The 21,657-nt window shown below is 41.5% G+C and overlaps 1 protein-coding gene across 7 annotated transcripts in view; it reads left to right on the top strand.

The window, feature by feature from the left end:
- The first annotated feature begins 4,212 nt into the window (after nt 1–4,212).
- LOC113011034 (uncharacterized) overlaps nt 4,213–21,657 on the top strand; it is a 52,130-nt gene continuing 34,685 nt past the window's right edge. For 3 of the 7 annotated variants that reach the window (XM_080292883.1, XM_080292884.1, XM_080292885.1), the window contains exon 1: nt 17,378–17,647. In XM_080292883.1, the coding sequence (XP_080149009.1) occupies nt 17,516–17,647 (132 nt within the window). In that variant the 5' untranslated portion in view covers nt 17,378–17,515. Of the gene's footprint in view, nt 4,436–17,375; nt 17,652–21,657 lie in introns of those variants that run through there. The other 4 variants (XM_080292887.1, XM_080292886.1, XM_080292882.1 and 1 more) reach the window with 4 other exon arrangements.

The raw sequence follows: 21,657 nt of genomic DNA, 5'->3' as shown, positions 1-21,657 counted from the left end.
CGGTACAGGTCCACTGATGAATACAGCTGCATTCAGAGAGTTTACAGTGTTTAATAATCCAATAAAGTCCCGTTTCAGAACCTCCCATTGTTGTTTGGACACATCGTTTGACCCTGTATGCAGAACAATGTTTGTCACAGTTGGATATTCAGCCTGTGTTTAACTCTGGAACTCTGAAAGGATAGACTTAAATCGGCCTTCAAATTCAAGCAGGAATGGTGTTAAGCTCTCTTCAGTATTCATTTTTGTACCTTCAGGCCTTTGCTACTGACAAGCTCCAACAGGGATGACTCCAGGTTGTAGGAGTCTGGAAGGCTGCTGAGTCCGGGTCTTTAGCTTCAGGCACAGTTCTCACATGCAGCAACATATTCCTTTTCATCGCGTTCCCAAGTTCTCCACCAAAAATGGCGCTTAAGGAGACTAATTGTGCGACCTGTTCCAGGGTGACAGGAGAAATGAGAAGTGTGGGCCCACCTAATCACTGCTGAGCGGGCAGCCGCAGGGATGACACGACCCATTCCAGGGTCTGAATGGTTTCCTCCACACTCCAAGACAGGAATCCTACCAAGCAGGAAGCAGGAAGCACAGGAGCTGGTTCAAGATGTTCCTCATCTGGACTGTATTGCTGGGAGAGGGCGTCGGCTTTTGTGTTTTTAGAGCCTGGACAGAAGAAGATTCTGAATCTGAATCGATCAAAAAACAAAGACCACCTGGCTTGGCGGGCGTTCAGTCGCTTTGCTGTCCTAAGGTAGGAAAGGTTCTTGTGATCGGTGAAGATAGTGAACGGGTGCTCCGCTCCCTCTAATATGTGGCGGAATTCTTCCAGAGCAAGTTTAATGGCTAGTAGCTCTCTGTCCCCAACATCATAGTTCCTTTCAGCTGGCGAAAACCGTCGTGAAAAGAACGTATTTTCCCTCTGGGGCCTGTGTGGGGATTGGGATTGGACAGCTCCTACACCGATGTCTGAAGCGTCTACTTCAATGACAAATGGCCTTCTGAGGTCTGGTTGGATCAACACAAGAGCTGAGGTGAAGAGATGTTTCAGTCTTTGAAAAGCAGCCTCAGCTTCAGACGTCCAGGAGAACTGGCGCTTTACAGAGGTGAGTGTGGTGAGTGATGTGGCTACCTGACTGTATTTCCTTATGAAGCGCCGATAGAAGTTAGCGAAGCCCAGAAAGCGTTGTAGCTGCTTGCGAGTGGTGGGTGTGGGCCATTCCTGAACTGCCCGGATCTTGGCTGGGTCCGTCTTCACCTGCCCTCCAGCTAAAACGTATCCCAGAAATGTGACAGAAGGTGCATGAAACTCGCACTTCTCAGCCTTGACGTAGAATCTATTTTCTAACAGACGCTGTAGCACGGCCCGAACATGGACCTTGTGTTCTTGGAGGTTCCTGGAAAAGATTAGAATGTCATCTAGGTAGACATAGACAAAGCGGTTCAGAAAGTCCCGTAGCACATCATTGACCAAGCTTTGGAACACGGCTGGAGCGTTGGTTAACCCAAAGGGCATGACCAGGTATTCAAAATGGCCTAGCAGGGTGTTGAAAGCTGTTTTCCATTCGTCACCCTCCCTGATACAGACCACATGCTAAGCATTGCGGAGATCTAATTTAGTGAAAATAGTGGCCCCCTGCAGGGGCTCAAACGCGGCACTGATGCGTGGCAGGGGGTATTTGTTCTTGACGGTGATAGCGTTGAGACCTCTGAAGTCAATACATGGACGGAGGCTCTTGTCCTTCTTAGCCACAAAAAAGAATCCTGCGCCTACAGGAGAGGATGAAGGCCAGATGATCCCTGCTGCCAGAGAATCATGAATGTATTTCTCCATTGCCTCTCTTTTGGGCTTGGAAATGTTGAACAGACGGCTGGAGGGAAGTGGAGCGCCAGGTAAGAGATCAATGGCACAGTCATATGGTCTATATGGCAGAAGCGAAAGTGCTTTGTCTTTACTGAACACCTCTTGGAGGTCATGATACCCGAGAGGGACAGTGGTAAGGTCTGGGATGTCGATGTGGGAGTCATCTTCCTTCATGGATCCAGGTGGCAGGGCTGACAAAAGACAGTGGGCAAGCCAGAACAAACTCCAATTGATAATTTTATTCCCTAACCAGTCTATATGGGGATTGTGTTTCTGGAGCCAGGAGTAACCTAAAATGAGTGGCGACTCTGGTGGGTGAAGGTGAACAGTGTAAGACTTTCTCTGTGATTACCCGATGTGAGAAGAGTGACTGGACCAGCTCGGCACACGGTGTCAAAACTTGGTTCTTTACTGAGAGCTTTACTCTTTGCACTCATGGGTGTCATCTAGTTCAATTCAATTTTATTTACATAGTGCCAAATTGCAACAACAGTCTCCTCAAGGAGCTTTATATCTAGTGGCAGCATTGGTTGTTGCACAGCCAAAGGAATCCTTGCACTTGTGATTCACATTTCAAATGTATTATAAAATCCAAACTAATGGAGGGAGAACGACTCAAATATCCTGGAAATATGACCTTTTATTTTATTTTTTTTTTAGGTTTTTGCATCCCGTATTAAAGAATCTACCTGAGTAATCTATAAAATAATCAAATAGACCAAAACATTGTAAATTACATAATGGACAGTGAAAATGTTTTTACATAATGCAAAGGCTTTTTTATTTATTTAGTTCTGACTTTGTTTGGTGTACTGGATATTTTCTTTGGTACTGTGTTTGGGGTACTGGATGTGTGTGCTTATATAACTCAGGTGTTTTGACTGAGAAATAATAACCATTCCACAGTGGATGGGCTTACATGGTATCTCCCTTGCTGAGACAACTTCCCCAGCATTTGAGAACCATTTTTTTTACAAGGACCAGAAGAAGCTGGTGTCACCAGGAACTGTTTGGCCAACTGAAGCAAGCATCTGCAGTTGCACGTCTGGACCAAGAAGTGTCCACAGGTTCATACAGTTTATCAGTTGGTATTCTGCTTAAATTTTGATCAAGGTCTTTCACCATGTCATTTATGGACTAGTTTAACATTTTATTGAGGGCATTTCTGCCATTGCTGACCTACGACCGATCCACCCGAGAAAACTAAATTAAAATGGACTGAAGCAAAGTAGAAACCTGTTCTGTGGTCAGATTAACTGAAATGTGAAATTCTTTTGGGAAAAATTTCCTATGTCCTTTGGAGTAAACAGGCTATCAGTGGTGCATCTCTGATGGAACTGAAACACATTAGTACTTAGAGTTGCTTTCTTATTTTACTGTTTGTATTTAAAGAGAAGTTATCTTTAAATCTCGTTGTTGTAATAATAATGGATTGGATTTATATAGCGCTTTTTCAAGGGACCCAAAGCGCTTGACAATGCCACTATTCATTCACGCTCACATTCACACACTGGTGGAGGCAGCTACGGTTGTAGCTACAGCTGCCCTGGGGCAGACTGACAGAAGCGAGGCTGCCATATCGCACCATCGGCCCCTCTGGCCAACAACAGTAGGCGGTAGGGAAAACTGTCTTGCCCAAGGACACAACGACCAGGACAGAGAGCCCGGGGATCAAACCAGCGACCTTCGGGTTACAGATACGCTTCCCAACCCCCTGAGCCACGGTCTTTATTGTCATTGTACTGTGTACAATGACAATAAAGGATTTCAGTTCAAACATAAGATCCAGTTCAGATGCTTAATATTGTGAGAACAACACAGAAGAGGGCCTGCGGTGTGTTGGTTATACTAAATACTCCTTCAGGACACTTTCATCATGGTGACAGCTTAATGTTTTATTTCATATCACTGATATTTTCATGTTCCATCCTGAGGCCTGGCTGACACTCTCTGTTACTATTCTGAATTCAGAAAAAAACCTCCATTGATGTGCTTGACGTGACATCAGAGATTATATAACATTCTTAACCCAACATTACATAGAAACCAGCACGTAAGTACCAGCTTTTTCAAGCCTTACATGAAGCACAAGGACTGCAAGGAAACTTTAAACATAAAATCATTCAATCTCAGCGTTGCAGGGACCATGCGTTGCCAGGAGATTATCAAGTTTTAACATACAAAAATCCTCTGGCTGGATGAGAGTAGCAGATGACAGATGTGCCTCTCTCTCTGTTGGAGAAAGAGAGACAGAGACAGAGAGAGCATCGTTTGCTATGTAGCCTGTAAAAAGTGAGTCAGTATGAGAGTGTGAGGCTGAACATGTGTGTGCCACCAGTGTCGCAAAGGCTGCTGTTTTCTGATTGGCTGCTGCCCACACATACTCAGAATGCACCCTGCTGGCAGTGAGATATATGGACGAGAGAACGAGAGACTCGGGGTTAGAGTGAACGTGGAAAGACCAGAATAACATCAGGGGCGACAGAAAGAGTTAAAGAAGCAGAAAGATAAGATCATTTATCAGTTTCAGAGTAGTCTTATCAACCACAATCAGCACTCCAACAGCAGGAAAAGCAGGTAAGAATCAGCCCTTCTTCAATTTTCTGCCTGCCTTTAAAGTTTTCTGAAAGCCTGATCGCATGCTGACAACAATGTGAACTAACAGGTGCTGAAATTATTCTTTGTTGGGACCAGGGATTTTTCTATTTTCAGTAAGAACTCCATCTCAAGTGTTGTGAAGCTGAAAAGTCCCGTAAGTGTAAGAGAAAAAGTAGTATTTGAATATTATTTTGTATTGTAGGTCTGTGTTTAATTGATAACTGAAGTTGATGGAACAGAGCTGATGGAAGAAGAATAAAATAAACAAAGATAAACATAAAATAAAATATATACAGAATTAGAAGCACAGACAGTGCAGCTGTGGAGCCGAGGAAAGTTACAAAGAGCTGAAGTGAAACTGAGTGTAAAACACAAAAAAATGTGTCCACTGGAGCCACTGTTGTAGTTTTCATACAGTATTTTTAATCTTGGATGTTTTTATTATATTATGTATTAGTGGATTTTTAAACACTAGGGATCTCTATTCTAAGTCTCTGTTAGCACATGAATGAATAACTGATCAACAATCGATTTAGTCTGCCTTACAGAAACCTGGTTACAGCAGGATGATTATGTTAGTTTAAATGAATCAACAGTTATATAAATGTCAGAATCCTCGAACCCTCACAGGACAGAAGGGGGCGGTGTGGCAGCAATCTTCCACTCCAAGTTATTAATCGACCAAAGACCCAGACAGAGTCTGAATTCATTTGAAAGCCTGATGCTTCGCATTTCCACCCCAGCTGGAAATATCAAAAAACGTTTTTGTTTTGTTTTGTTGTTGATATCTATCGTCCACCTGGGCCTCAGTCAGAGATTTCTCAGACTTGGGTGATTTTACCATTCATGTAGATGCTAAAAATGACAGCCTCAACATTTAATCTGTTATTAACAGATTTAATCACACTCTAGATCTTGTTCTCAAATATGGCATAGAAACTGAACATTTAACAGTGTTTCCTGAAAACCCTTGTTTCTCTGATCATTTACTAATAGCATTTATTTACAGAAATGCAGTGGGGAATAGATTTCATCACAGTAGATGTCTTTCTGAAAGTACTGTTACGAAATTTACAGATATAATTTGTGCCAATACAGTGCAGAACAGCTACCTGAATGCTGTTATCAGTTATCACAGCCACAGAAACAGGAATTCAAACACCAACATGCAGACATGGAAGCAGAGCAACTACGGACAAAAGTTTGGGCCTGCCTCAGCAATGCAAAGCCCCCAGCATCCAACATCAGCATGGAGGAGAGGAAGGCACTCACATCACTTAACAATGACAACAACATTATCATCCTTCCAGCAGACAAGGGGCAGGTGCACAGTTTTGCTAAACCAGAAAGACTATCATGAGAAAATTTTGTCACTGCTTAGTGACAAAAATACTTATGAGCCCCTGAAACCAGACCCAGGAAGTGGCTACAGCAAGAGGGTGATAGACTGTCTGAAGCACTTAGAACAAGACAAGGCTACCAACCGGACCTCATACCACAGGCTGTACCCAGGGGAGTCTACACCAAGTCTGTATGGTTTACCGAAGATACAGAAACAGGGTTTAAGACCGATTGTCTGTATGATCAACTCGGTCACCCTATAACATCTCTAAGTTTCTGTCTTCAATCCTCAACGGCTGGTAGGCAGCTCTGAACACCACATCCAGAACACGTTGGATTTTGTTGAGAAAGTGAGAGATGTCATGATGGAGGCAGATGAAACCATGGTCTCGTACGATGTTACATCTGTCTTCACCATCCCCACAGACACAGCGGCCAGAGAAGCAGAAGAACATCACATCAAGAAGGCCCTGAGTAAGTGGTTATCCCACCTGGACTTTTGTCAACAAGAAAGCTCCATCCAATCCAGGAGAGAAGGACAACCGCTGCTTAAGTGAAAACCTGTAGTGATCCCATATGTGTCAGGAATATCAGAACAGCTGAGACGCATTTTCTCTAAACACCGCATCTCTGTGGCTTTTAAACACCAAAACATGCTGCGCCAAACGGGTCCACCCCAAGGATCGGGTCCCCCGACACAAACAGAGTATCATAGTGTACGCTGTTAAGTGCAGGAGGATTGCCAGGATTTATACATCGGGGAAACCAAACAACCTCTGGCTACAACACAGCAGAGCCACCTCGTCAGGCCAGGACTCTGCAGTCTATCTACACCTACAGGCCAGTGGACACTCTTTCAATGATGAGGATATAACATCCTGGACAGGGAGGAACGCTGGTTTGAGGGCGGAGTCAAGGAGGCCGTTTACGTGAAAAGGGAAAGACCATCTCTGAATGGAGGAGGGGCCTAAGGGTACATCTGTCACCATCTTCCAATGCTGTGATTGCAGCCATTCCCCAACTCTCTGTGAATGGTACTCATGGCCATTGATCAGTGGTTGTTGATCAATGGCCATGACATTGACATTTGACATGACATTTGCATATTAATTAATAATCAATGAACTGACCTCCCAGCCCATTGTTCATTCAGTGGTGCTGGTTTCAGTCATTGTACAAATGTCCTGTTTATAAGGTTGGAAACCTGCAGTCAGCTGAGACTGAAGACGTCACCTGATGAGTGATAAAACGTTCCTCCCACTAAAAACTTCTCTGTTAAAGATTTTTCTGAATTAACTTCAATAATTAGAATAATGGTAAGTCACTGAAACTTTCCCAACACAAAGTTTCAGCGTTCCTCTTCAATCCTTCTGACCACATGGTGGCCTTAATTTAGGAACAGACCATATTTGCACAAGTGGATAGAACTGCTGGGGGACACCCAAATCTCATGATTTAGGACTGCACTGACATCAGATTGAAATTCATGAGATAAGGTCACAATTTTTCAGTGGGAGTGTGAGTGGGAATAGGCGAGACCTACCGACCCTCAGTGGTACTGCATTTTAGGCACTTCTGTATTGGTAGATGAACCATTACAGACACATCAAAAGTTGTATTTTTAGCTCAATTTTTTGTCCATTTTTAGCTCAAGTAATGTTTCATTACTATTAATAATTTATATATCATACAACTTACACATAAATGCAACATGCAAATAGAAGCTTTGAAGCGAGATATAGCCCACTGTGTGATACGCAAACAGTTATAAATTAAAAAGAAATGTCCAGAGATGCACAACAGAATAAGCATCACAGGATTAACTGACTGGCCTAAAGTGAGAGAGATGAAAGCATACACAGTACAAAGACCTACATGATAAGCATTTTAAATATATAAAACCAATATAATCTGTGGTTGTGAAATTGTGTTGAAATGATGTAGGCAATATATTTTTGGAGGTGGTGCTATAGAGATATTTGTCAGAACAGAAAATCGTTGGCATGTTTGGTTCAGGGTTTGAGCTTCCTGAGCTAAACACATACACGTCATTTTAGCAAGTCACAATAAGTGCTTTAACTTGTGATGGAGCTTCTTATTATTATTATTATTAAGTCCAGGCACCAGTGTGTCGCCACAATACTTTATTTATAAAGCCTTGAAACATTTCAGCCAATGGGACTTGTGTGTTTTCTGGTGTGTTAGCAATTTAAAATGAAAGATTCAAATGTAAAACAACAAAAGATATCGACAAAGACACGGAGAAAGATATGAAGTGAGACGCAGTTGGAAGAAATTAACAAATTACAGAAAATCAGGATAAGAAGGAAAAGAAAGCAAACCAGAAACAACAGAAAACTATTAAATCACAAAAGTAACTCAAAGAGAAACTTATACTGACAAAGATGCAGATGGAGACAGAACAGAGGAAATAGACAAACAAAACCAACAAATATTACATGGCCCCGTCTTTTGCACCATTTCAGTCACAAATCAAACAATTTAGAGTTGTGTGGGAGCTGGAGTCTATCCCACCTGCGATCCCCTAGGCAGGTTCCCAGGCATAAGAGGACTAACTCAAAGACGTAGTCAACCATATATGCTCACATCCACTCCTATAGCCTAGTTAATAATTCAGTATTGTGGGCGTTTCCTACAGATTAAATAGGAAACAATATTGAGATTCTGGTGAAGGATATAGCTGATCCTCCCTTGGCTCATCCTCCTCACTGGGAAGGATGCCAATTAGACTACGTCCAGTTAATGTCACCATCTGCTGTAGCCTGTAGAGATACTTCGATATAAAATCACTTCCAAATCTGCCTGAAAGACTTCATCAAAATCTTTTCTTCCAATAAGGGATTAAAAGCAGATTAGTGCCGGATTAAACCCAGAATTCATTACATTGACCATCTACTCCAGTTGCAGTTTAACAATAATTTTGTATCTGAAGGTTAAATCTCAGTTTTGCTCCCCGTCATGGCAGCAAAGCGACCACCCATTCCTCTCTTTCGCTCCCCCTAGTTTCCCTCTCTTCCCCTTCAGTCTGTATTGTTCTCTTTCAGCTGTGCTCTTTATCCAAGGTGACCCAGTTATTGTTGTGCATGTGCATTACTGTTGTCTGTTTAGATGTGATCTGCTGGACAGAGGGCAGGAGCAAGTTCAAACATCTTGCTATTCGTCACTAAGTAAATAACATAAGAACAATCATAGTTTTTTTTTTACAGCTCTGTAGCCAGGCTGACAAACAGTCAGAGCTCTGTTGAGCCAACCTTCCCTTTAACGTTAACTAATAATGACTTCATGAACTTCTTCACAAATAAAATTTAACAATTGGAGAAAAAAACATATTCATAACATCCCACAGATCTATATTATTACATATGGCTACTTTCAATATTTCAATAGATCATAATTTAGACTCTTTTTCTTCAGTTGATCTTTCTGAGATAACTTCAATAATTACTTCCTCCAAACCATCAACGTGTCTTTTAGACCCTATTCCTACAAAACTGCTCAAAGAAGTCCTGCCATTAATTAATGCTTCGATCTTAAATATGATCAACCTATCTCTAATAATCAGCTATGTACCACAGGCCTTCAAGCTGGCTGTAGTTAAACCTTTACTCAAAAAGCATCTCTAGACCCAGCAGTCTTAGCTAATTATAGGCCAATCTCCAACCTTCCTTTATATCAAACATCCTTGAAAGAGTAGTTGTCAAACAGCTAACAGATCATCTGCAGAGGTTTATTTGAAGAGTTTCAGTCAGGTTTCAGAGCTCAGCACAGAAACAGCTTTAGTGAAGGTTACAAATGATCTTCTTATGGCCTCTGACAGTGGACTCATCTCTGTGCTTGTCCTGCTAGACCTCAGTGCAGCGTTCGATACTGTCGACCATAATATCCTATTAGAGCGATTAGAACATGCTGTAGGTATTACAGGTACTGCACTGCAGTGGTTTGTATCATATCTATCTAATAGACTCCAGTTTGTGCATGTAAATGGAGAGTCCTCTTCACACACTGAGGTTAATTATGGAGTTCCACAGGGTTCAGTGCTAGGACCAATTCTGTTTACATTATACATGCTTCCCTTAGGCAGCATCATTAGAAGACATACTATACATCAGAATCAGAATCAGAATACTTTATTGATCCCTTTACACTGCTATGCTGATGACACCCAGCTCTATCTGTCCATGAAGCCAGATAACACACACCAATGAGTTAAACTGCAGGAATGTCTTAAAGACATAAAGACCTGGATGGCCGCTAACTTTCTGCTTCTTAATTCAGATCAAACTGAGGTTATTGTACTCGGCCCTGAAAATCTTAGAAATATGGTATCTAAGTAGATTCTTCCTCTGGATGGCATTACCTTGGCCTCCAGTAACACTGTGAGGAACCTTGGAGTCATTTTTGACCAGGACATGTCCTTCAACACACATATTAAACAAATATGTCAGACTGCGTTCTTCCATTTGTGCAACATCTCTAAAGTTAGAAATATCCTGTCTCAGAGTGACGCTGAAAAACTAGTTCATGCATTTATTACTTCCAGGCTGGACGACTGTAATTCATTATTATCAGGAAGTCCTAAAAACTCCCTGAAAAGCCTTCAGCTGATCCAAAATGCTGCAGCAAGAGTCCTGACAGGGACTAGAAAGAGAGAGCAGATTTCCCCTGTTTTGGCTTCCCTTCATTGGCTTCCTGTTAAATCCAGAATTGAATTCAAAATCCTGCTCCTCACATACAAGGTCTTAAATAATCAGGCCCCATCTTAACTTCAAGATGTCATAGCGAGCAAGCAAGTAATTTATTTATATAGCGCTTTTAGAATAAGTCCCAGCTGAACACAAAGTGCTGTACAGTTGACATCCCAGAAATGATACATTAAATAAGTTTAAAAGTAAAGTAAAAATAAAATAAAATAAAGATAAAAAAAGGATAATTAAAATGACATTTAAAATAATAAAATTAGCACAAATAGCAAAAACAATAATAAAATAGTATAAAATGATAATTAGATTAAAACAATAAGCCAAAGAGTAAAAATGGGTTTTAAGACGTGTTTTAAAAGTGGACAGTGAGGGGCCTCTCTAATGTGCTGGGGAAGATTGTTCCACAGATTAGGAGCAGCAATAGAGAAGGCCCTATCCCCTCTGAGCTTTCTCTTGGACCAGGGTACCTCCAGGTACAAACGCCTTAAATGATAAAAACTGGACTTGACAGTAGCCCTAATTTGAGTGTCCAATTTAAAATCACTGTCCATCTTAAAACCCAGGTTAGAAACAACAGGTTTAAAATACTCTGCCAGGGGTCCCAAGCAGTGTTGGTCAAGTTACTTGAAAAAAGTAATCAGTAACTAATTACTGATTACTTCCCCCCAAAAGTAATCTCGTTACATTACTAATTACTTATTTTCAAAAGTAATTAATTACTTAGTTACTTAGTTACTTTTTAAAACACTGAATAGGTAATAAAACAATAGATCTTTCAGCCCAATTCTACTTTTTCTACATAATCCATCATACAAAATGTAATCAAATGGAAAAGTCTCTTTTTAAAACTTGTTTTATTAGTTTTAATCTTTTAACTTTATGCATCAAGCAAACATTTAATTATATGCAACATTCTCTGAGTTGAATAAATTAGTTTAACATTTAAACCTATTTTCTGCACATTCCAGCACATAAAATAAAATATTTTTTGTGTTTACACTCAGTCTTTCAAATAGATGCAAGTAAAACACAGCAGAAAATAAATAAAGTCACAGGCTCAGCAGTCCTGTCGCTCTATTTTCACCTGTAAAGCAGGAGTGGCGTAGGCGTAGGTTTCCCTGGTGCAGGTGTGCCGCAGCGGTCAGTGGAAGGATACGGCAGTTTCTCTGTGAATGTCACATTATGTTGTTGCGCACTCGGTGCTTGTTGAGGGGTTTTTTTCGCTGTAAAAAAGTTTTCTTCCCACGCACGATGGACACTAATGTTTTTGTCACTTTTTATGGAATCAAACTCAAAGTAAGGTCAGTACTTCCACGCTTTAAGCGCTGCATGCTCATACTCTCTCCCGCACTCGATATATGATCCATTGTTGATCTGCACACAGCTGTTGTCACGAACGTCGCGCTCGCTTACGTCACTGTCATGAGACACTCTCGCAAAAAAATCACGGTTAAAACACAGCGTGCTTACGGGAAAGTAACAGTAATCTAATTGCAATAGTGATCCCTTACTTTCCTCGTTACTCAAAATAAGTAATCGGATTACAGTAATGCGTTACAAGTAACGCATTATGCCCATCTCTGGTCCCAAGTCAATAGTGGAGGGTTCACAAGGTCCACTGGGACCAAACACAATCATCTCAGTTTTGCTTGAATTACATCTTAGAAAGTTTAGGGACATCCAAGATTGAATATCTTCTAGACATGCTAAAAGTGGCTTAATAGAGAAGGCATCTTTCTGCTTCAGAGGCAGATCAATCTGACAGTCGTCAGCATAGCAGTGGAAGGATATTCCATGCCTTTGAGGATAGTTCCCAGGGGCTGTAAATATAATGAAAAAAGCAGAGGCCCTAAAATTGAGCCCTGCGGGACCCCAGACTGAAAGGCGGCAGAGGAGGACTCATACCCTAAAAAGTTAACACTAAAAGTTCTGTCAGAAAGATAAGACCTAAACCAGGGGTCCCCAATCCCAGTCCACGAGGGCTGGTGTCCCTGCAGGTTTTAGATCTCACCCTGGGTCAACACACCTGAATCACATGATTAGTTCATTACCAGGCCTCTGGAGAACTTCAGGACATGTTGAGGAGGTCATTTATCCATTTAAATCAGCTGTGATGGATCAAGGACACATCTAAAACCTGCAGGGACACCGGCCCTCATGGACTGGGATTGGGGACCCCTGACCTAAACCATTTCAAAGCAGTACCACAAATGGAGATAGGCCTGTAGTTAGCCAACACAGTGTGGTCCAGGGCAGGTTTCTTAAGCAGGGGTTGTACTACTGCATGCTTAAAATTAGCAGGGACTACACCAGATATTAAACTGCTGTTTATAACAGTAAGAACAGCCTGGCCTATGCTAGGAAAAATCTCCTTAAAAAATTGTGGTGGGACAGGATCATTTGGGGAACCAGAGGGCCTCAGGTGGCCAACCACATCCTCTAAATAAGAAAGAGACACAGGCTCAAACTGGTTAAAAACAACAGAGCAAGGGATCAAGACAGAGCGGTCTGACTCAGGAGAGCCCGCGTGGCTGCAACCTTCTCAATGAAAAACACATAAAATCATTAGTTTATGAGAGGCCTCCAAGCAGCCACTTTGTGGAGTATTTAAGACTTAAGTCAATAGAGTTAAATAATCAGAGATGGTTACTTGTAATGCGTTACTGTAATCTGATTACTTTTTTCAAGTAACGAGGAAAGTAAGGGATTACTATTGCAAAATCGGTAATTAGATTACCGTTACTTTCCCGTAGGAACGCTGCGTTACTGCGTTACTAAAACCGTGATTTTTTTGCGAGAATGTCTCATGACAGTGACGCAAGCGAGCGCGACGTTCGTGACAACAGCTGTGTGCAGATCAACAGTGGATCACATATCGAGTGCAGAGAGAGTATGAGCGTGCAGCGTTTAAAGCGTGGAAGTACTGACCTTACTTTGAGTTTGATTCCATAAAATGTGACAAAAACATTAGTGTCCGCTGTGCGTGGGAAGAAAACTTCTTTTTACAGCGAAAAAAACCCCTAAACTTCCAACAAGCACCGAGTAGCTACGACGTAATGGGAAACTCACAGAGAAACTCGCGGATTCTTCCACTGACCGCGGCACACCTGCACCAGGGTAAACCTCCGCCTACCCCACTCCTGCTTTACAGGTGAAAATAGAGCAACAGGACCGCTGAGTCTTTGATTTTATTTATTTTCTGCTGTGTTTTACTTGCATCTATTTGAAAGACTGAGTGTAAACACACAAAATATTTTATTTTATGTGCTGGAATGTGCAGAAAATAGGTTTAAATGTTAAACTAATTTCTTCCAGTCAGAGAATGTTGCATATAATTAAATGTTTGCTTGATGCATAAAGTTAAAAGATTAAAACTAACAAAACAAGTTTTAAAAAGAGACTTTTCCATTTGATTACATTTTGTATGATGGATTATGCAGAAAAAGTAGAATTGGGCTGAAAGATCTATCACTTTATCACCTATTCAGGTTGTAAATCGTGTTTTTAAAAAGTAACTAAGTAATTAATTACATTTGAAAATAAGTAATCAGTAAAGTAACGGATTACTTTCTTGGGGAAGTAATCAGTAATTAGTTACTGATTACTTTTTTCAAGTAACTTGACCAACACTGTAAATAACACACGTGGATTGTGACTGTTGGAGGAAATGATCTTAGAAAAATATTTTCTTTTAGCCTCTTTGACCGTATCCTGATAGAGGCGCCAGCAGTCCTTTAGGATTTGAAGAGACACCTGCAGTTTGTCCCTCTTCCATCTGCGTTCAGCTCTACGACACTCCCTCCTCACAGCCCGAGTGGCGTCGTTAAACCAAGGGTCCGTTTTAGCCTTGGGCTGCCTGGTTATTAATGGTGCCACAGAGTCCAGAATGGTTAGGCAAGAAGATTGAAACCAGGAGCTGAGGTCCTCTGTGTCCAAGGGAGTACGATCGGCAGGGATAGACAGCTGGTTAAAAGCAGTTGAGAACTGGGCAGCAGTGGAAGGGTTAATAATCTGACAGCGGCGAACAGGAGCGCTGGTTTGAACTGTAGTGCGCGAAAACACATCATCAAATAATACAGCCATATGGTCAGAGAAAGCAGTGTCAGTCACTTCCACGTTAGACACAGGTAGACTGTGTGACAAGACCAGGTCTAGTGTGTGTCCGTGTTCATGTGTGGGACCAGGTACGGGCTGGACCAGATTAAAAGAGTCAATGAGGCTTAAAAACTCCTTCACCAGAGGTTTGTCAGGACAGCAGACATGGATATTAAAATCTCCCACAATAAGAACATGATCATAGTTGGGCATAATCCCAGCTATAAATTCTGAAAAGTCATTTATGAAATTCTTATTGTATTTAGGGGGACGATAAATAACAGCAAAGAGCACAGAGTTAGAGCGACTGACTTCAAAACACGTGAGCTCAAAGCTGGAAGACGAGGGCTGTAAAAAACACTGTTTACCTCCTCCTCTCCCTGATGTCCTTGGTGTGTTAAAATAGGAACAATCCGCTGGTAAAAGTTTGGATAAAATACTGGACTCACCAGAGTTAAGCCAAGTCTCTGTGATACACATGAAGTCCAGGTTCCAGGAGGTGAATAACTCATTCAGAATAAAAGATTTGTTCACCAGCGATCTGGCGTTTACCAGCCCAATCCTGACAGGAGCCGGGGATGAGGTATGCACCATAGTACCATATCACCCCAACAGAGCACTTCAGTCTGAGAATGCTCTCTTCCCTATCGTTCCTATGATATTTAAAAGTAGTATGTGAGGCAGAGCCTTTGCTTTCAGGCACCTCTTCCGTGGAAAATTGAATTGAATTGAACTTACCTCAGCTCACCTCGTTCACGAACTTGCTCTCTAACAAACACAGACGATATAAGAGTGTTAAAAATGTTCCTGCTGTGGGATTTTATTTTAGCCATTACTTCTGATGGAATTGCAACATTGGGACAGAAAACTGCAACATCTATTTCAATTTGTTTTTTTCCTTTATTTTATTATTTTACTATAATTGTTAGTGTCACAATATATTTCTATAGCACAATTAAAAGCAACAAAGTTGACCAAAGTAATTTACAAGTTATTTAATGAACAAGAGAAAGACAATAAAATAAAACATGAGAAGAAGCAAATGCGATGTTGTGACATCATATCAAAAAAAGTTACAGTATTACATTAATTTATTCAAACATTATCTAACAACATTTTAAACTACTTATTAAACATTTATCAACCTCTATCACAAAACCAGTAAATAAAAGACGGCCATAGCCAGTGTGCCCTCACCCAAAGGTGTCCTGATATGAAGCCTAGCGCTGAGCGTTTATGCCAGCACCATTTTGGTGTTTGGAACTGGATGTGACAAATGAGGAGAGGATCTGGTTGTAACCCATGCTTACTGGCTAACACCTTGTGATTAACAACATGGAGCCAATGGGAGTGTCAGATTTAGCTGTGTGAAGTGTGGTGGCGGCTTACCCACCCAAAAGCATAATGCAGTATACAGAGGTGCTTACTGCCAAACTGACAAAAGTAACTCACAGTCCAAAAAGAGAAAACATCCAAAGGCCTTAAGGAATAACTGAAGAAAGCAATTCCTGGGGAAACTAGGGAGAGCACAGCTATGTGGGACAACTCAACAAAGGACAAATGGAAATTGAGAAAATGTATGCATAAGATAATGATGGGAGGGGGAACAGTTGGGAAACAGCTGCAGACACCAGACCAAATGAAATGAGGAAGTACAAGTCAGCACATGACACAGAGAGAAATGCTTACCAAAGTAAAATGTGAGAGACGGCAGAACAAGGTAAATAATGAATGACTTCACACAAAAGGAAAACAGAGATGGAAAAACAAGGGAAGCAATACACAGGGACTCAGGGAATAAAATACAACCAACCGAACAGAACCAGATGAGAAACCAAAAACTGAAAATGTAAATAAATATGGAAAAAACAAACAAACAGGAAACTCTGCACTCTTGCACACTCTGCAAGAGTCTGGGTCCAAGACCCAATTTAATTCAATTCAATTCACTTTTATTTATACAGCACCAAATGACAACAACAGTCGCCTCAAGGTGCTTTATATTGTAAGGTTGACCCTACAATAATACATACAGAGAAAAGCCCAACAATCATATGACCCCCTATGAGCAGCACTTTGGCAACAGTGGGAAGGAAAAACTGCCTTTTAACAGGAAGAAACCTCAGACAGAACCAGGCTCAGGGAGGGGCGGGGCCATCTGTTGTGATTGGTTGGGGAGAGAGAAGGAAGACAGGACAAAGACATGCTGTGGAAGAGAGACAGAGGTTAATAACAGATATGATTCAGTGCAGAGAGGTCTGTTAACACATAGACCCAGGGACCATGACAGAGAGTAGCCTAGTTTATCTTGCTTTCTAACTCTAATGACCATAAATGTGCAAATTAAAGTTGTTTTTGCATGACCTGAAACTACCTGTCCTCAAAGGCATAAGGAAAGTGTTTAATGACGTCACAGACCTGAATATAATATGTGGCAGTATTTATAGTTATAATGTAATTACCTACATAAAATTAAATAAATTAAGTAATTAGATAAAAATCCATTAAAACAGTAAATTATGAATTCGCAGTCTAAAGCAATTCAAATAACAGTTAACATATACAAACAAAGATTATGTCCGTGATGCTAACAGTAGATATTAACTGTACATCCCCCACAGGCCTAGCCTACTTGCTAAGATAGCTATCTTTTACAGTGTTGAAGCCTGGGGGGCGTGAACGGCGGATGCAGCGGGCGCAGATGGGGAGGGGGGTCGGAACCAGGCGTACAGTAAAAAGAGAGAGAGATGTGCAAGAGTCTGCCAATAAAAATCGATCTCTTCTGCTCTAATTCACACACTAGCTCAGGTCGATACAGCCTGCCTCTCTCTCCCCCGCTGCTCTCGTTCTCTCTATCTCTCTTCACCACATACACGTACGCTCGCGGCAGCCGCCAGCTTGTATGCGTCCCTCCTCGCGCCAGAGAGTGGCCGCCTGGCTGCTCGCGCTGCCGTTGGGGAGCGGTGGAGAGGAATGCGCGCGCCGCGGCCGACTGGAGATGATCTCGTTTTGGCTGCTGTGCTGGAAGCTGTTGGTAGGTAAATAAACCAATCAACAACATTGAATAATAAAGCCGAACAGCGTCTTCCTCGTGGGTTTGCAGCTGTGTGGATGCACACCGTGTAGCCTGTGAACGCGGTGTATGCGCGAGGCTCTGGCTCAGCTTGGCTTCTGTATGCACGCTTATCTGTCACGATTTTGGTGCTTTGCCCAAGTTTAGAATATTGTCTTATATAACACTGCTGGCACAGCACTCATCTGACAGAACGCAGTAGAACCAGGAGGATAATTGTATTTTTCATTAGAATTTAACTACAAAGAGCAGAACAGGAGAAAATGGAACGCTAGAACCGAGTGCAACAGCATCATGGCTCCATTTATAACTCATCTTTGGTAAAACACATGATGCCTAAAGCTGCTGTGTAATCCTCTCAAAACACACACACACACACACACACACACACACACACACACACACACACACACACACACACACAGAGGTGTCTGATTAAGTAATCATCATAATGCTGTCTCCAGCTGCTGATGTGGGGGCAGAGACTGCAAGGGAATTCACTATACAGGGAATATAACTCCATGTTGCGGATTTAATATGTTTTAAACCTAAAGTTCAGCTGACAAAGGTCAGTGAGGTCTACCAATAATCCAAAAGTCTGCTGGTTCAAATCTAGACAGGCAGTGTCCAGGGGCATGGATTACAGCAGAGCGCCACTACACCACTAATGACCGTGCAGGCTGTCCTCAGAAACTGAAGAAGAAACAATGCTATTTTGAATGTGCGCAGGAGCACATGTACTGACTACATTTCTATGCTACGATCAGGACATGCTCAATAAATATGGCTTCAGTAGTGTATTAGAAATAGGGGTGGGCAATATAAACAATATACGATAGAAATGATATAAATTTGGCCAACGATAGAGATTTTGACTATACCGCTCTATCGCGATAGCACATGTTGATGATGTCATCAAGCTGCGCATGTTTTGGTCGAAAGCATCGCAGCGGCTACAACCATAATCATCTGCAAATTATTGCGGGCGACAGTCATAGCAAAGAGATGAAGCACTTTTGAAATATGGCAAAAACTGCGCTTCCTCCACTTCCGTAACATTGATTCATTAATGTTGGATTCTCTCGCAGCTGCTCTGTTCCCATGTTGTTGCAGTATATTAATAACTAACCTCGTATTGTGGATGAATAATCTCAGTTGTTCTCCTGACTGAAGTTTGGCCCGTGTACAGCATCCTGCTATGCGATTGCATTTGTCCCTGACCACCAGAATCCCTCACGTTAACTTTTATCGAGTGGAAAAAAAGTTGGCGTTCATCCTCCTGCTTCACTGTGCTAATGTTATGCTAACATAGCTGTGTCACTAGCAATCACGTAGCACAACATTATATACCAGCTAGCCAAACTTCAGTAACCCTACAAACGTCACTGCTGTTTAGTTTTCTGTCTTCATTTATGTTGGAAGTGGTAGCAGAGCTGTACGTTTGAAATAGCTTCAAAAATCTCAGTCAGAACATGGTATGAAATGTTTAGGTGGAAACTAGCGAGCTAACTTCCTGTTAACTTCTAACTCCGTTAAATTTAATAAATTCTGTTTTCATGGATGCCTGGATGTTAAACTTAATTGTTACACCTGGTAAAGCAGAAACGCTGATGATTTAATTAAAGATGAAAGAATTTAGACCGTTTTTAACTCTCAGTGTTCGTTTGACTTTGGGACCTGAAGCGGACGGAGTTTTGGACCCAGATTACTCCGTGAAGCTCCTCACTACGGCAGCCATAATGCTCTGACAATCCATCAAGCAGTGCTGCTTACCAAAGTTGTACTAAAACATTTTTAACAGATTTCTGCAGCCAAAATCGGTTCAACGTCAGTAAGCACAATCAGAATTCATACATAAGGTACACTCTCGATTTTTGAGAAAATTAAAGGATTTTTAGTGTGGAAAACACGCTATACAGAAGAAAAGAATATATCGTGATATATATCGTTACTGCACATGCTTCAAATTATATCGCGATATGAATTTTAGGCCATATCGCCCAGCCCTAATTAGAAACTATATTCATTTGACAGATTAAAGAAATCATTTTCAGTATCAGGAGGATCTGATGTTTTCATAAACCGTCACATCCTGCTGCTCAAGCTTCTGTGAGAGGCAAGCAGATGTTGACAGCTGCTAACCAACAGTTGTTGCACAGATGAAGTCTGAGCTACTGTGAAAGGTTATTCCCTGTATATACTTTGTGCAGCAAAACTCTGGACTGTCCTGCAGAAGGCTTTATTTGCAAAAATCCAGGGTCTTCAACCCACGCAGTCATAGTGCAGCATTGTTCATTGTTATATTTTCTGCATAGTCTGCTATTTATTAGAGTTTCTGTTTATCAGGTTTTCCATGATATTATGTCCGCTTAAACCCTTAGTCAAAGGAGCTTGCCAAGAAAAGCGTCTGGACTTCTTTAAGTTAACGATGACCTGGATGACTGAGAACCTTCACAGACACTTAAACCCTTAGTTTTCCTCAGTTCTTTGTTGTGTTGTTTGTCAGCCTGCGTGTTCCAGTTTGGATCATCATCTCTGCTTTATCTCAGCTCTCTGGAATCGCTGCCTCATATAAATAAATGTTTTCGTTTATGTAAATGTGCTTTAGAGTCTGCATCTTGGGTCCTGGATTCTCCATAACTATGACATTATTGTGTTTTGGTAAGCTGGTCAAAGTTCATGAGTATTGTGTCTCATGGCTAAGAGCACACCTGCAACAGAGCTGTAAAAAGGCTATAGTCACATTCTGCTAAAAGAGTTTTGCAGATCAGAATGATGACCTTGCAGGCCAGACATGAACTCTGAAAAACAAACCCATGAATATTGATTCAAACTGGCAGATGTTGTATCAGTCAGCGAGTTAAAGCAGGGTCACTGCAAAATTAATAATAGTTTCAGCGAGAAACAGGACGGACATATTTGATTTCTGTCATGAATGGATCCAACTTTGCTCACCAGTATGTCGGTGTGTGTGAGGGAGCAAGAATGAGGGTGACTGTTGATTTCCATATTTACATAACTGCACGTCATGAAATAAGCACCAGGGCAGGACAGATGATTATGTCACACGGCTAACACGATTCAGCTCAGTTCAATTTTATTTATACAGCCCCAAATCACAACAACACTCGCCTCAATGCAATAGTGTGCAAATGGAAGAACGCAGTCTTACATATTTGTTTAATATGTGCGTTGAAAGACATGTCCTGGTCAAAAATGACTCCAAGGTTCCTCACAGTGTTACTGGAGGCCAAGGTAATGCCATCCAGAGTAAGAATCTGCTTAGATACCATATTTCTAAGCTTTTCAGGGCCGAGTACAATAACCTCAGTTTGATCTGAATTAAGAAGCAGAAAGTTGGCGGCCATCCAGGTCTTTATGTCTTTAAGACATTCCTGCAGTTTAACTCATTGGTGTGTGTTATCTGGCTTCATGGACAGATAGAGCTGGGTGTCATCAGCATAGCAGTGTAAATGTATGCTATGTCTTCTAATGATGCTGCCTAAGGGAAGCATGTATAATGTAAACAGAATTGGTCCTAGCACTGAACCCTGTGGAACTCCATAATTAACCTCAGTGTGTGAAGAGGACTCTCCATTTACATGCACAAACTGGAGTCTATTAGATAGATATGATAGAAACCACTGCAGTGCAGTACCTGTAATACCTACAGCATGTTCTAATCGCTCTAATAGGATATTATGGTCGACAGTATCGAACGCTGCACTGAGGTCTAGCAGGACAAGCACAGAGATGAGTCCACTGTCAGAGGCCATAAGAAGATCATTTGTAACCTTCACTAAAGCTGTGAATAACACAGAGAGACAGACAACCATTCACAATCACATTCACACCTATGGGCAGTTTAGATTCACCAAATAAGCTGACCCTACAACTGTATGTCTTTGGACTGTGGGAGGAAGCCAGAGAGAACCCACACAAACACGGGCAGTACATGCAGATCCCACAGA

This window comes from Astatotilapia calliptera, chromosome 18, assembly GCF_964374335.1.
Source record: "Astatotilapia calliptera chromosome 18, fAstCal68.1, whole genome shotgun sequence".
Lineage (NCBI taxonomy): Eukaryota > Metazoa > Chordata > Actinopteri > Cichliformes > Cichlidae > Astatotilapia > Astatotilapia calliptera.
Note: the sequence above shows the minus strand (reverse complement) of the source record. Positions and strands in the feature narration are given on the sequence as shown.